The sequence below is a fragment of the Stegostoma tigrinum genome, chromosome 10 (assembly GCF_030684315.1).
Source record: "Stegostoma tigrinum isolate sSteTig4 chromosome 10, sSteTig4.hap1, whole genome shotgun sequence".
NCBI lineage: Eukaryota > Metazoa > Chordata > Chondrichthyes > Orectolobiformes > Stegostomatidae > Stegostoma > Stegostoma tigrinum.
The window spans coordinates 31,371,834-31,386,549 of record NC_081363.1 but is presented as its reverse complement, the minus strand read 5'-3'; the positions used below and the strand labels follow the sequence as shown (position 1 = coordinate 31,386,549).

General features: G+C 43.1%; 1 protein-coding gene across 1 annotated transcript in view; it reads left to right on the top strand.

Moving 5' to 3' along the window:
- The window catches only part of ttc8 (tetratricopeptide repeat domain 8), a 60,011-nt gene that overhangs the window by 15,756 nt on the left and 29,539 nt on the right, over positions 1 to 14,716 (top strand). Inside the window, exons 3-5 of the mRNA XM_059649459.1 lie at positions 1,865 to 1,985; positions 9,403 to 9,466; positions 9,839 to 9,947. Coding sequence (XP_059505442.1) covers positions 1,865 to 1,985; positions 9,403 to 9,466; positions 9,839 to 9,947 — 294 coding nt within the window. The remainder of the gene's footprint in view (positions 1 to 1,864; positions 1,986 to 9,402; positions 9,467 to 9,838; positions 9,948 to 14,716) is intronic.

Sequence of the window (14,716 nt, the reverse complement as noted above, 5' to 3'; positions counted from 1 at the left end):
ATTGGTACTACCATTGACCATTACCTCAGGGTAGTTGCCCTCTTCCCAAAATAATGTGCCGTAGCTATTCTGCAGGTATGATCCATGTACCAGGATGTCCGCATACTCTCCATTCTCTTCTAACTAATGGTTCCCTTATTATTCCTGCGGTTTCACTCTTCTTTCTCTATTGCAATACCATGGATAGGCAGTTGCTGTACTCTTCTAAGCACTATTGCTCTCACCAGAATCTAGAATGGAATACAAATTGGAGACTCCTATACTACTGACCTGGTTCCCTTAGACTTCCTAGTGGTCATCCACTCCCTATCTATGAGTATACCTATGTACTTTGGTGTGACCACCACCTGAAATTTGGTATCTGCTTAGTCTTCTGCCTCACAATTGCACTGGAATCTATCCAGCAGACTCTCCCATGTTAAAACTCAGAGCCCGAGTTTCTGCAGCTCATGATAGTTTCTGCACATGTTCATCTAAGTCACAAAAAGTGTCCACAACATCCCACGTGGTACAGAATGGAAATTCCATGTGGTGGGGCCACCCTGTCATACCTTTGGCTTACTTTTAGACTACTTTTCATTCCAGTTTATAGTAAATAAAGTTACTTAGTTTAACTCATCAATCAGCTCTTTCTACAAAATTCTATATCATAGGTAAATAAAATTGTGGCAATGTAAACTTCACAATGTTAATAACTGCTCAAGGATTGAAATAATTGGCAAAGATAATTATTATACAAGGAAAGAAGTAGCAATAACTCTGGAATGAACTGTTTCTCAAGATGAAAGGAACAAGGAGAAACTTATGAAGGAATTGAAAGCCACATGTGAATTAACCATCCTGGGAAGGAACAACTCAAACAACCTGTTTCCTGGGAGAGAGAAGATAATGATTGCTTGATAACCTGCTGCCTTGGGACAAATGGACAGTGAAGTCTGCCTGCAAAAGGAATGTTCTGAAGTAAAGCACTCTTTTACGGGAAAAGTTTTATGTTTCAAACAGATAGCTAATGCCAAATGTAATGTGGAATATGGGAGCTACTTCTGATCAGGCAAGTTACAGACTTGATGTTATTGAATCATCATAATGTCAAACCACAAATTTGAAAGAGAGAGAAAATTGTATAATAATCTATCACCAAAATAATCTGGTAGCCAAACTTTGGAAAGCAACACCTGCTTTTGAACCCTGGACACATCAAGTAGAGGACATTGATGGTTGGAATCCTGACCAGATCCCACCATTAATTGGGTAATAGCCAAATCGGATTGTGAGGCTTAATGTACTTACGTGAGGGGTCATATTTTGGTTGCTACATGCAATAAAGTTTAAATCATTGTTTCAGTAGTTGATTCCCTGTGAGGTTTCTTAATAAGTAGCCAAATGAAAGGCAACTTGTGGGGATTTTGCCACAACAAAAACCTTGTGTATTTTAGCTATTCGCTCAACTCATTAAACACAACAGGCCACTTAAGCCACACTTGCATTCATTACAAAATATCTTAAGCAACTGAATAAAGCATTTTACTTATCAACTAAATTACTTTTTGAAACCAGTGCTGGTATGAGGCAATACTTGAATAGCTAAATTAATGTTCTTTATTCTTGAGTTGTAACTATGCACTTAGAATGTTCAACCTTCTTAACTTGAAATTGACATACAATACTCTGAACTGGCAGTGAATTTGATGAAGTATGCATTTGTTTGGCAAATTAAACTCTCTTTTGTAATGCTACCTAGTTTCCTTAAATCATAACTTATCTCCTCCCTTTTTTCCAACTTATGTGCTCCATTCCTCCAACTGTAGTTGATGCAAACTTGTGTTCACAAAACTTTTGAGATGGATTTTTACCTATTCCACAGGCTGCATGGAGTTTGAAAACTCGAGCCTTGACAGAGATGGTGTATGTGGATGAGGTTGATGTAGATCAAGAAGGAATAGCAGAAATGATGCTGAATGATAGTGCAATTGCCCAAGTTGCCCGTAAGTACATTAGAAAATCAATTTTATTGGTTAAGTAAATTATTCCTGATTTTAATTCTGTCAAATCCTTGTATTAGAATTTGCTGTTAGCACTAAATAGGTAGTTTGCCAAACAGTGAGACAGACTTTAAAGGAATTGAAGAGGATGAAGATTGATTTAGTGAAGTGGATATACAGGCAATAAACATATACTATGAAAAATTGATTTTCTAAAGAAAACAGAGGGAATGGGAAAAGAATAATACAAAAAGAATGCTATTGAGGTACAGTGATGCCCAAGCATGTAAATACAGAGCTCAACAACAGCAACAACTTATTCATATTGTATCTTTAATGTAATGAAATGTCCCAAGACATTTCGGGGAAACATTATAAAACAAAGTACGACACCAAACCACATAAAGAGATGTTAGATCAAATGGTCCAAAGCTTGGTAAAAGAATTGGGCTTTAACGAATGTCTGAAAGGAGGAGAGAAAAGTAGCGAGGCGACATGGTATAGGAAGACAATTTCAAAGCTTGGGCTTGGAGAACCTAAAGCCCACCTGATGGTGGAGCAATTTTGATTGCGAATGCACATGGAGGAGTGCAAATCTCTTGGATACTTATGGAGGAAATTAAGAATTGGAAGGGAAAAGGCCCTGGAGAGATCTGAACGTAAAGATGATAATTTTAAAGTCAAAATATTGCTTGACCAGGACAAAATGTAACTTGGTGAGTACAAAGGGATGGGGATGGTAGGTGAGAGAGAGTGCTAGTAGAGGGTCATTTTTCAGACTGGATGCCTGTGACTAGTGGTGTACCACAAAAATCCGTGTTGACTCCACTGCTTTTTGTCATTTTATATAAATGATTTGGATGTGAATATAGGAGGTATGTTTAGTAAGTTTGGCAAAATGTGTGATGTACTCGTGAGTGAAGAAACTTATATCAGAGTACAACAGGACCTTGATCAGATGGGCCATGGGCCAAAGAATGGCAGTTGGAGTTTAATTTAGCTAAATGTGAAGTGTGGCATTTTGGTTAAGGCAAACCAGGGCAGGATTTATACAATTAATGGTAGGGTCCAGCAGAGTGTTGCAGAACAAAGATACTAAGGGGTGCAGATCCATCAATCCTTGAAAGTGGAGTCACAGGGTATATGAATAGGAAAGGTTAAAGGGATATGGGCCAAATGCTGGCAATGGGACTATGTCAGATTGGGATATCTGGCTGGCAAGGGTGATTTGGACTGAAGTCTCTGTTTCCATGCTATAACCCTATGACTCTACAACAGTATTTGCTGTACACTTGAGACATAGGTAGCTAAGGATTGGGTGTTATAATTTATGGAGAGTAAAATGCAAAAGGCAGGCCAGTGGTGTGTTGGAATAGTCAAATCTGAAGGTAATGTAAGGTATAAATGAGAGTTTCAGCATCAGAGGAGCTGCAATAGAGGCAAACATGATGTTAAACACATGGAAATAAACAGTTTTATTCTGATGGCATGAATGAAGCTGGAAGGTCATTTGAAATATGTCGTCAAGTTTGTAAACAGACTGGCTTAATCCTGGAAAGAGAGAGATGGAGTTAGTAGTTAGGGGATAGAGGTTGGAGCAAGAACTAAAAACATTGGCTTTAGACTTCCTAATATTTCAATTGAAGGAAATTTCTACTCATCCAGTACTTGATGTCTGACGAGCAGTCTGAGTTTTAATAGCAATGAAGAATTCAATGGGTGGTGGTGAGTACAACTGGGTTTCATTAGCATACATGTGAAAACTAATATGCATGTCACTGAGAGAAAGCATGTAGATCCTCAGGGGATACAAAGAAATGCTGCAAGTTATCTATTTAATCTTAGATAGAGCTTAAGAATGGAATTAGATGTTGACAGTCCCACCCAAATGGCAATATTGGAGAAGCATTATAGGAAAATGCTGTGGGCCAACTATGACAAATACCATAAGAAAAAAGGTTTACCTTTCTCACAGTCGCGTTGGGTGTAATTTGATGCAATAAGAGATTTTCCAGTACTACAGTAATAAAAACTTGATTGGAGGGACTCAAAAGTGGAGTTGAAGGAAAGATGAGAATAGATTTGGGAGAACTTTGAACAGAGTGGAAGATTGTCTTTAGGACTGTAAATTGCTAGACCAGTAAAGATCAATGGTAGAGAGTAATGATAACAACAGATTTAAAGACAAGGACGACAGCAGTTGAAGCGAGGTTAGTTACAACATCTACTAACATGGAGGCCAAAAGGGGAATCTTGATGATGAATATAGTGGAAATAGACTTAAGGGAGCAAGAGTTTGGTCTCCTCAGAAAATTGAGCACATTAGGGCATGAGGGGAGATGGTAGAGAATAATATGAGTTCCAGGCCAGGATGGGAGAGGAAGCTTTAAAGGAAGTTTGGCCAAGTAATCTAGTGAAAGGGAGGAATGATTAGTCTTGATCCTTGTGACTGAGGTACTTGCATTGTTGTTGGAGATGAGTAGGGATGGACAAATTGGAGTTTAAGAAGATGGCCTGCACTAGCAAAAAAGACACCAGGGCAAAGTCTCTATTCCAAGATGATGTTGGAATTCTGAGCAGCTTTGGCAGAAAAAAAGCAGGACCTCAATACATTTTGTGGTCCAGCTGGATCTGTCAGTGGACGGCTAAAACAGTTGCCACCGTATCCTGTAACGCCTGCGTCTCCTGGGCTTAAAGGAGTAGAGATGAAATGCTGGAGAGGGAGAGTAAGGGTATATTGGGTACTCCTTGAAAATGTAAGTCAATAAAGCAAGAAGCACGTAATATAAAATTAAGGAGTTACTAAATTTGTTCATGATAATAGTTAAACTATAGTTGAAATACTGTGTCCTGGTTTGCTGTGACTTGGTTTGAATATAAACTATTTGTCTGGATTTTGCACTTGTCTGTTTACAGACATGTCTGGAGTCCATCTGTGAGCAGTCGAGTGTGGAAATTCAGAAGCTCCCATTGATAATTCTGCAGTGTTAAAAGCTGTGTAGATGAAAATCATTGGAAATTGCTTAAATTAATATAAAACTCCCCATTTACCCTATTAGCCATGCTGTAAAAATGTGTGCCCGGTTGAATGAAGTATGACAGGATTTTTAAAGTCCTACTAAGTTCTTATGTACTTTTGAGCAACCTCTCTAGCCTTGAAAAACAGATTTTTAAAAATATTTGTGCAATGTCACATTTGTCCATTATGATCTAAAGATAAATTTCACAGTTTTTTTGCAAAGTTTGACATTTGTGTCTCCCTTAATCCCATGAGTATGCCACAATCTTCATTTTAATCTTTATAAAATCTTTTTAAAATGAAGCATAACCAATGTTTTTCACTTCCTGCTTAGCTTTCTGTGATTGACTACATACTTCCATTTAATTAGATCTGTTTTTGGCACAGGAGATCTCTTGCAGCTAAGACAGGAATAAAAGTAACATTAGGAAAAGAAAAATTCACACTGCTGACATTACTAGGTTTTTAAGGGCAGTTTTCTCCGAAGTAAATAGTGAACTCTGTTGTTTCATTGCCGGCCACAAAATCTAGGACATAAAGCCATTAAGTGTTTACTGTGCTAATAGGATGATCACAGATTGAAGAAACAATAAGTTTTGAGCAGAAACCTGAGACACAGAATTTGCCAATTAAAGTTAGTCTCAGTTTTCACAGCACTGGCAGAAAATCTATTTCTTTGTCTTCGAGTATCTGTCATGTGGGTTAGTTATTCAATATCATTGAAAATGAAAAATAAAGTAGGAAAAAGTTATGTGGAGTTGCTAGAGTGTGGAATACTTTGCACAGACAATTGATGTGGGGACCATTGCTGTTTTTCTGAGGGAAACATTAATAAATGAAGTGATGTATTTTGGCAAGACTAACAAACCAGGGCAATACGGTTTGAATTGTAGGACCCTAGGAAGTACAGAGGATCAGAGGAACTTTGATGTGGATGTCCAAAGATCCTTGACAGTGGCATAACAGGTAAATAAGGTGGTTAAGAAGGCATTTAGGATATCTGCCTTTAATAGTTAAGGCACTGAATATAAGAGCATAGAGGGCATAGATGGAGCTGTATATAAAAATATATTTAGGTGACCGCTGGAATACTATGTACAGATCTGGTCATAACACAACAACTATGAAGAGAGAGAGATAATGGGGACTGCAGATGCTGGAGATTCCAAGATAATAAAATGTGAGGCTGGATGAGCACAGCAGGCCAAGCAGCATCTCAGGAGCACAAAAGCTGACGTTTCGGGCCTAGACCCTTCATCAGAGAGGGGGATGGGGGGAGGGAACTGGAATAAATAGGGAGAGAGGGGGAGGCGGACCGAAGATGGAGAGTAAAGAAGATAGGTGGAGAGAGTGTAGGTGGGGAGGTAGGGAGGGGATAGGTCAGTCCAGGGAAGACGGACAGGTCAAGGAGGTGGGATGAGGTTAGTAGGTAGCGGGGGGTGCGGCTTGGGGTGGGAGGAAGGGATGGGTGAGAGGAAGAACCGGTTAGGGAGGCAGAGACCGGTTGGACTGGTTTTGGGATGCAGTGGGTGGGGGGGGGAAGAGCTGGGCTGGTTGTGTGGTGCAGTGGGGGGAGGGGGACGAACTGGGCTGGTTGAGGGATGCAGTAGGGGAAGGGGAGATTTTGAAACTGGTGAAGTCCACATTGATACCATATGGCTGCAGGGTTCCCAGGCGGAATATGAGTTGCTGTTCCTGCAACCTTCGGGTGGCATCATTGTGGCAGTGCAGGAGGCCCATGATGGACATGTCATCAAGAGAATGGGAGGGGGAGTGGAAATGGTTTGCGACTGGGAGGTGCAGTTGTTTTTTGCGAACTGAGCGGAGGTGTTCTGCAAAGCGGTCCCCAAGCCTCCGCTTGGTTTCCCCAATGTAGAGGAAGCCGCACCGGGTACAGTGGATGCAGTATACCACATTGGTAGATGTGCAGGTGAACCTCTGCTTGATGTGGAATGTCATCTTGGGGCCTGGGATGGGGGTGAGGGAGGAGGTGTGGGGACAAGTGTAGCATTTCCTGCGGTTGCAGGGGAAGGTGCCGGGTGTGGTGGGGTTGGAGGGCAGTGTGGAGCGAACAAGGGAGTCGCGGAGAGAGTGGTCCCACCACCCAAGACATTTTTCCATCCCCTCCCCTGTCTGCTTTCCGGAGAGACCAAAGCAGACAGGGGAGGGGATGGAAAAATGTCTTGGGTGGTGGGACCACTCTCTCCGCGACTCCCTTGTTCGCTCCACACTGCCCTCCAACCCCACCACACCCGGCACCTTCCCCTGCAACCGCAGGAAATGCTACACTTGTCCCCACACCTCCTCCCTCACCCCCATCCCAGGCCCCAAGATGACATTCCACATCAAGCAGAGGTTCACCTGCACATCTACCAATGTGGTATACTGCATCCACTGTACCCGGTGCGGCTTCCTCTACATTGGGGAAACCAAGCGGAGGCTTGGGGACCGCTTTGCAGAACACCTCCGCTCAGTTCGCAAAAAACAACTGCACCTCCCAGTCGCAAACCATTTCCACTCCCCCTCCCATTCTCTTGATGACATGTCCATCATGGGCCTCCTGCACTGCCACAATGATGCCACCCGAAGGTTGCAGGAACAGCAACTCATATTCCGCCTGGGAACCCTGCAGCCATATGGTATCAATGTGGACTTCACCAGTTTCAAAATCTCCCCTTCCCCTACTGCATCCCTCAACCAGCCCAGTTCGTCCCCCTCCCCCCACTGCACCACACAACCAGCCCAGCTCTTCCCCCCCCCACCCACTGCATCCCAAAACCAGTCCAACCGGTCTCTGCCTCCCTAACCGGTTCTTCCTCTCACCCATCCCTTCCTCCCACCCCAAGCCGCACCCCCCGCTACCTACTAACCTCATCCCACCTCCTTGACCTGTCCGTCTTCCCTGGACTGACCTATCCCCTCCCTACCTCCCCACCTACACTCTCTCCACCTATCTTCTTTACTCTCCATCTTCGGTCCGCCTCCCCCTCTCTCCCTATTTATTCCAGTTCCCTCCCCCCATCCCCCTCTCTGATGAAGGGTCTAGGCCCGAAACGTCAGCTTTTGTGCTCCTGAGATGCTGCTTGGCCTGCTGTGTTCATCCAGCCTCACATTTTATTAACTATGAAGAGAGGCTAGATAGGCTAAGGGGCATAGTTAGAGATAAATTTTTTCCCTTAGTAGAGGGGTCAGTAACCAGGGAGCGCTGTATGAAGTTAAGGATCAGGAGGTTTAGAGGGGATTTCAGAATTTTTTTTCACGGAGCAGACTGTGGGTATGGAATTCACTACCTGAAAGGGTGGTGGAGATGGGAACCCTGAAATTTTAAGAACTATTTAGGTGAGCATTTGAAATGCCATCGTGTACAAGGCTATGGGCCAAGGGCTGGAAAATGGGATTAGAATAGGTGAATGTTTAATGACTGGTGCAGACACAATAGGCCTCTTCCCATGCTGTAAAAATGCTACGACTCTTAAGATGCAGTGATATGAAAGTGAATGTGCTAGTAGTATTGGTTTTGGATGACTGTACCCAAGGAGGTGGAATAGACGTGGACCTAATTACTTCCTCCTGTGTCGTTTTTATATTTTTATCTTCAATGATAACTCCATTTGAATGGGAAGGTCTGAACTATATTCTCATTATTGTTTGAATGTTTGATCAGAAAACTAGTATCTCAGTGTAGCTACTAGCTTTGACTGAATGGTTAAGTGAGTCTTAGAGTCGTAGAGATGTACAGCACGGAAACAAACCCTGTGGTGCAACTCATCCATGCTAACCAGATATCCTCGATAAATCTAGTCCCATTTGCCACATTTGGCCCATATCCCTCTAAACCCTTCCTATTCATATACCCATCCAGATGCCTTTTACATGTCGTAATTGTACCAGCCTCCAGCTCTTCCTCTGGTAGATCATTCCATACACGCACCACCCTCTACGTGAAAAAGCTGCCCCTTAGGACCCTTTTAAATCTTTCACCTCTCATCTTGAACCTTTTGCCCTCTAGTTTTGGACTCCCGCACCATGGGGGAACAAACCTTGTCTAATAACCCTATCCATGACTGTGAATGGAGAGAACTGAAACTTTCCTACTTCTGACTTGGTGGTATAAGTGGCACTACTGAACCATGAATATTTAGCTTTTATAACTCTTGTTTTATTTATATTCCCACGTACATTATTTATATTTATACCTGTATAAAATACGTTATTTTCACACATTTTGCGATTACTGTAATTCAGAATGTGATTTTTCTTTGCTGAATAGACAAATATATTTTATACCCAATTATTATTTGTCCACGATCACACATTAAGGTTACACAATGGTATTGTATTTGGATTTTGAACCAGATTCATAGATATCTAAAACTTTTGTCCCCGCCCCCCCATCTACAGGACCGGGAACATCTTTAAAAGTCTCAGGAATCAGTCGAGGAGGAGGTCCTAGCCCAGCTGTCAGGTATTAAGAACTTTAATGACCAGCCTCTTGATGGCAAGCTCCAGTGTTGCGATATTAGTGTTCCTACATCTGAGCCACAAGACCTAGGTTCAAATCCCACCTCCTTCAGGATATAATATCCTTTATTATCACATGTACTCTAGTACCGAAGTACAGGAGTACGGTGAAAAGCTTTTGCAATGGCTGCCTCTAATGGTACCATCTTAGGTACAGTATCTAGGTACAAATCTTGGATACAAAGAGGAATAAAAAGAAAATTTAGTAGCATTACTTAGTGCCTAAAATATAAGTTACAAATAAGATAGGTATAACATAATTAAGTGATTGGCATTACAGTCTGGTAAAGAAATTCAAATAGATATTACATTGCAGCAGCTCAGCCAGCATGTGGTCTGATCGCTCTGCCAGGCCCAGTCTAACAACTGGCCCGCTCCATTCTAAGCCTGTAGTCTGCTCCACACCAGCGTTCAGCCGCACCAAGGTAAGTTGCACTGCACTGGCACTCACTTACCCTAATTCTTCTCCAGGACAGCTAAAAAGAAAGAGTAAAGAAAAGAATGATAAAGAACAGGAGCAGCAGAGGAGCTCCAGGTGGAGCTTCCTACTCTGCTGTCATCTTCCCGGAAGAGAGGTGGGAGAAAGATATGTCATAACATGCCTGAACTGTTTGACTTTTTAATAAAATTCTCTTGATAGCTTAATGATTAATTGCAGACTGCTTCAAAATGCTTTATAACCAATGAATTTATTTCGAAGTGTTGGTATACAGGTGATGATGCAAGTCTATATTTGGCTGTTGTAATATTTTGGTGAGTTTTTTTTGTCTGAATTGAGCTAAAACAAGTATTTGTGAGACTCTTCAAACTAATTGATGTAATATCCAAACAGAGTTTTCTTTTTCTCAAAAGTGAAATCACGACAGCTCCGTATAAGAACTTATTGCTGTACTTAATGAAATCCAGATCATTTTGTTCTCGTTACGTATTGCCTGAACTTCAGAATATTTGAATTTTCTCAGCTTGGGTAATATTGAGGTTTAACCTGTGAAAGCCTATTAGAAAATATGTTTCCTCCTGTTTGACCAACAATCCATTACTTTGGTTTATTAGCTCGAATGGTTAACTGGAAGAATGAGCCCTAATGACATGTCTAACCACATCTTCAAATAGTGGAGGTTGTTTTCTGTAGTCATGAGCAATGATTATATAATGCACTAAGATAATAAAGAAGGATATAAATATGATGAAAACAAGGTCAGTAAGTTGGAGTAAAACTAATATTGTGGAACTATGAATAGAATATGGGAAAATATAGTGAGCAACAATTTTCACAAACAGCCAAGTTTAGAGCAATGGGAAACTGTTCAGCTGCATGCAGGAAAATATACTGTTTTGTCATTTGATAGTACAGAACCTGAAAAATAAACACCCCTTGTTGAATTTGTCACAGAGATAGTAGGAACTGTCAATGCTGGAGAATCTGAGATAATACGTTGTGAAGCTGGATGAACACTGGGCCAAGCAGCATCGGAGGAGCAGGGATAATGAGAACTGCAGATGCTGGAGAATCCAAGATAATAAAGCGTGAAGCTGGATGAACACAGCAGGCCAAGCAGCATCTCAGGAGCACAAAAGCTGACGTTTCGGGCCTAGACCCTTCTTCAGAGAGGGGGATGGGGTGAGGGCTCTGGAATAAATAGGGAGAGAGGGGGAGGCGGACCGAAGATGGAGAGAAAAGAAGATAGGCACTTCTGCAAAGCGGTCCCCAAGCCTCCGCTTGGTTTCCCCAATGTAGAGGACTCCCTTGTTCGCTCCACACTGCCCTCCAACCCCACTACACCCGGCACCTTCCCCTGCAACAGCAGGAAATGCTACACTTGCCCCCACACCACCTCCCTCACCCCTATCCCAGGCCCCAGGATGACCTTCCATATTAAGCAGAGGTTCACCTGCACATCTGCCAATGTGGTATACTGTATCTATTGTACCCAGCGTGGCTTCCTGTACATTGGAGAAACCAAGCGAAGGCTTGGGGACTGCTTTGCAGAACACCTCCGCTTGGTTCGCAATAAACAACTGCACCTCCCAGTCGTGAACCATTTCGACTCCCCCCTCCCATTCTTTAGATGACATGTCCATCATGGGCCTCCAACAGTGCCACAGTGATGCCACCCGAAGGTTGCAGGAACAGCAACTCATTCCGCTTGGGAATCCTGCAGCCGAATCGTATAAATGTGGACTTCACCAGCTTCTAAATCTCCCCTTCCCCCACCGCATCCCAAAACCAGCCCAGATCGTCCCCTCCCCCCCCCCCCCCCCCATCACCGCATCCCAAAACCAGCCCAGTTCGCCCCCTCCCCCCACCGCATCCCAAAACCAGCCCAGTTCGTCCCCTCTCCCCACTGCATCCCAAAACCAGCCCAGCCTGTCTCTGCCTCCCTAACCTGTTCTTCCTCTCACCCATCCCTTCCTCCCACCCCAAGCCGCACCTCCATTTCCTACCTACTAACCTCAGCCCACCTCCTTGACCTGTCCATCTTCCCTGGACTGACCCATCCCCTCCCTACCTCCCCACCTATACTCTCCTCTCCACCTATCTTCTTTTCTCTCCATCTTCGGTCCGCCTCCCCCTCCCTATTTATTCCAGAACCCTCACCCCATCCCCCTCTCTGATGAAGGGTCTAGGGCCGAAACGTCAGCTTTTGTACTCCTGAGATGCTGCTTGGCCTGCTGTGTTCATCCAGCTTCACACTTTATTATCTCGGAGGAGCAGGAAAGCTTGACAGAAGGGTCCCGACCCGAAACGTCAAGCTTTCCTGCTCCTCTGTTGCTTGGCCCCCTGTGTTCATCTGGCTTCACACCGTGTTACCCCTTGTTGAATATTTTCTTTCTTGCATCAGCATCAAGATATTTTGCAACAACACCAATTCAAGGGGAAAATCAGCATTTCTACTGTATGAGAGGAGGACGCTGACTGATTGCCAGATGGACTGTGGTAGAGACGTTGTTGGATATATTCTCTATGGCAGTATGATTAACAGTTAATAGCCAGGCTTTGTTTTAAAAGCTTAAACTAAGCAGATTAACTGTGAAATGAACCCAATGAATGGCTACCTCCTATCTTGTTGAGTTGAAACAAATACTGTGCATATATAAAAACCGAAAGAACTATGGATGCTCTGGATGTAAGTTTGCTCACTGAGCTGGAAGGTTCGTTTTCAGACATTTTGCCACCATTCTAGATAACATCATCAGTGAGCCTCCGGTGAAGCGCTGGTGTTATATCCCACTTTCTATTTATGTGTTTAGGTTTCCTTGAGTTGGTGATGTCATTTCCGGTGTTGGTGGTGCCATTTCCTGTTCTTTTTCTCAGAGGGTGGTAGATGGGCTCCAAATCAATGTGTTTGTTGATGGAGTTCCGGTTGGAATGCCATGCTTCTAGGAATTCTCGTGCGTGTCTCTGTTTGGCTTGTCCTAGGATGGATGTGTTGTCCCAGTCAAAGTGGTGTCCTTCCTCATCTGTATGTAAGGATACTAGTGATAGTGGGTCATGTCTTTTTGTGGCTAGTTGATGTTCATGTATCCTGGTGGTTAGCTTTCTGCCTGTTTGTCCGATGTAGTGTTTGTCACAGTTCTTGCAAGCTGGTTTGTAAATGACGTTCGTTTTATTTGTTGTCTGTATAGGGTCTTTTAAGTTCATTAGCTGCTGTTTTAGTGTGTTGGTGGGTTTGTGCGCTACCCTGATGCCAAGAGGTCAGAGTAGTCTGTCAGTCATTTCCAAGATGTCTTTGATGTAGGGGAGAGTGGTTATGGTTTCTGAGCACGTTTTGTCTGTTTGTTTGGGTTTGTTGCTGAGAACTCGGCGGACTGTGTTCATTGGGTACCCATTCTTTTTGAATACGCTGTATAGGTGATTTTCTTCTGCTCTGTGTAGTTCCTCTGTGCTGCAGTGAGTGGTGGCTCGTTGGAATAATGTTCTAATGCAGCTTCGTTTGTGGGTGTTGGGATGGTTGCTCCTGTAGTTCAGTATTTGGTCCGTATGTGTTGTTTTCCTGTAGACGCTGGCTTGAAGTTCCCCATTGGCTGTTCGCTCTACCGTGACGTCTAGGAATGGCAGTTTGTTGTTTTCCTCCTCTTTTGTGAATTTTATGCCAGTAAGGGTATTATTGAAGGTTTCCTCTAATTTGTTTTGTTCAGTGATGACAAAGGTGTCATCCACGTAGCGGACCCAAACTGTGGATGCTGTAAAACAGAAGATGCTGGAAAAGCTCGGCAGGCCTGGCAGCATCTGTGAGGGAAGAGACAAAGTTAACGTTTTGAGTCCGGTGAGCTCTGAGGAAGGGTCACTGGACCCAAAACGTTAGCTCTGTCTTTTCCTTTGCTGTGCAAGTATGTGTTCTCTGCCTGCAGTTAGTAGGACCTTGTGTGTAAAGAGATGTAGCTTCCAGTACATGCATGTGCACTGTTTTGTGCGCCCAACTGACAATCCTGAATTGATTGTCAGTCAAAAATAAATTAGGAAGGCAAAGATAAATGATAGGTTTTACTAGAAATTGGCTAAGTGTCAGTTTTGGCAAGTTTCATGGAGCCTTCCTTGAGCCCTAGCAAGCTTTCTCTCCCTATACTCTGCAGCATGCCTGATATGCTGTCCACCATAACCCTATCTTCCTTCTTGCTAGAGTTGGAAGTACTTGTCACTGCCAGGAACTCCCTAGATTTCTGGTACAGAGGTTATATTTAAAGCCCAGCCATCCATTACATAAAACACTGCCAAGCAGCAGCTGCCCTTCACCATGCATGTTGTGGGAGGGGAACTACAAAGAAGTACTTCCCAGGGCAGGTAGGTGGCACAATTAACACTTCAATGGAAATACAAGTGTACATTCACACTTTAATAATTTATTGCTATTTAAGGACAAAAGACACAGGTAACACAACCTTAACATCACCCATCTTGGAACCATATCTAAAGGAGCGCTACTTCTTCTCCATTACTGAGCATAGATTAAATCTTCTCGTGTTCAATGTGGGACTGTCATCTACTGGAAAGTCTTCAAACAGTTGAAAATGTTTGTCTTTTTAGATATTTACAGCAAAAGCAAAGGAATAAAAAGCAAATGAGCTGCATTTTCTTCCAAGAACAAACAGGGACTGCTTGCTTATCAAAAAGCAACAAATTTACAGTCAGAATGATCACTGCACCTACTCAGATCTGTTGGAACAGGGTGTCAATTAAATGTGTGTGGCTAGT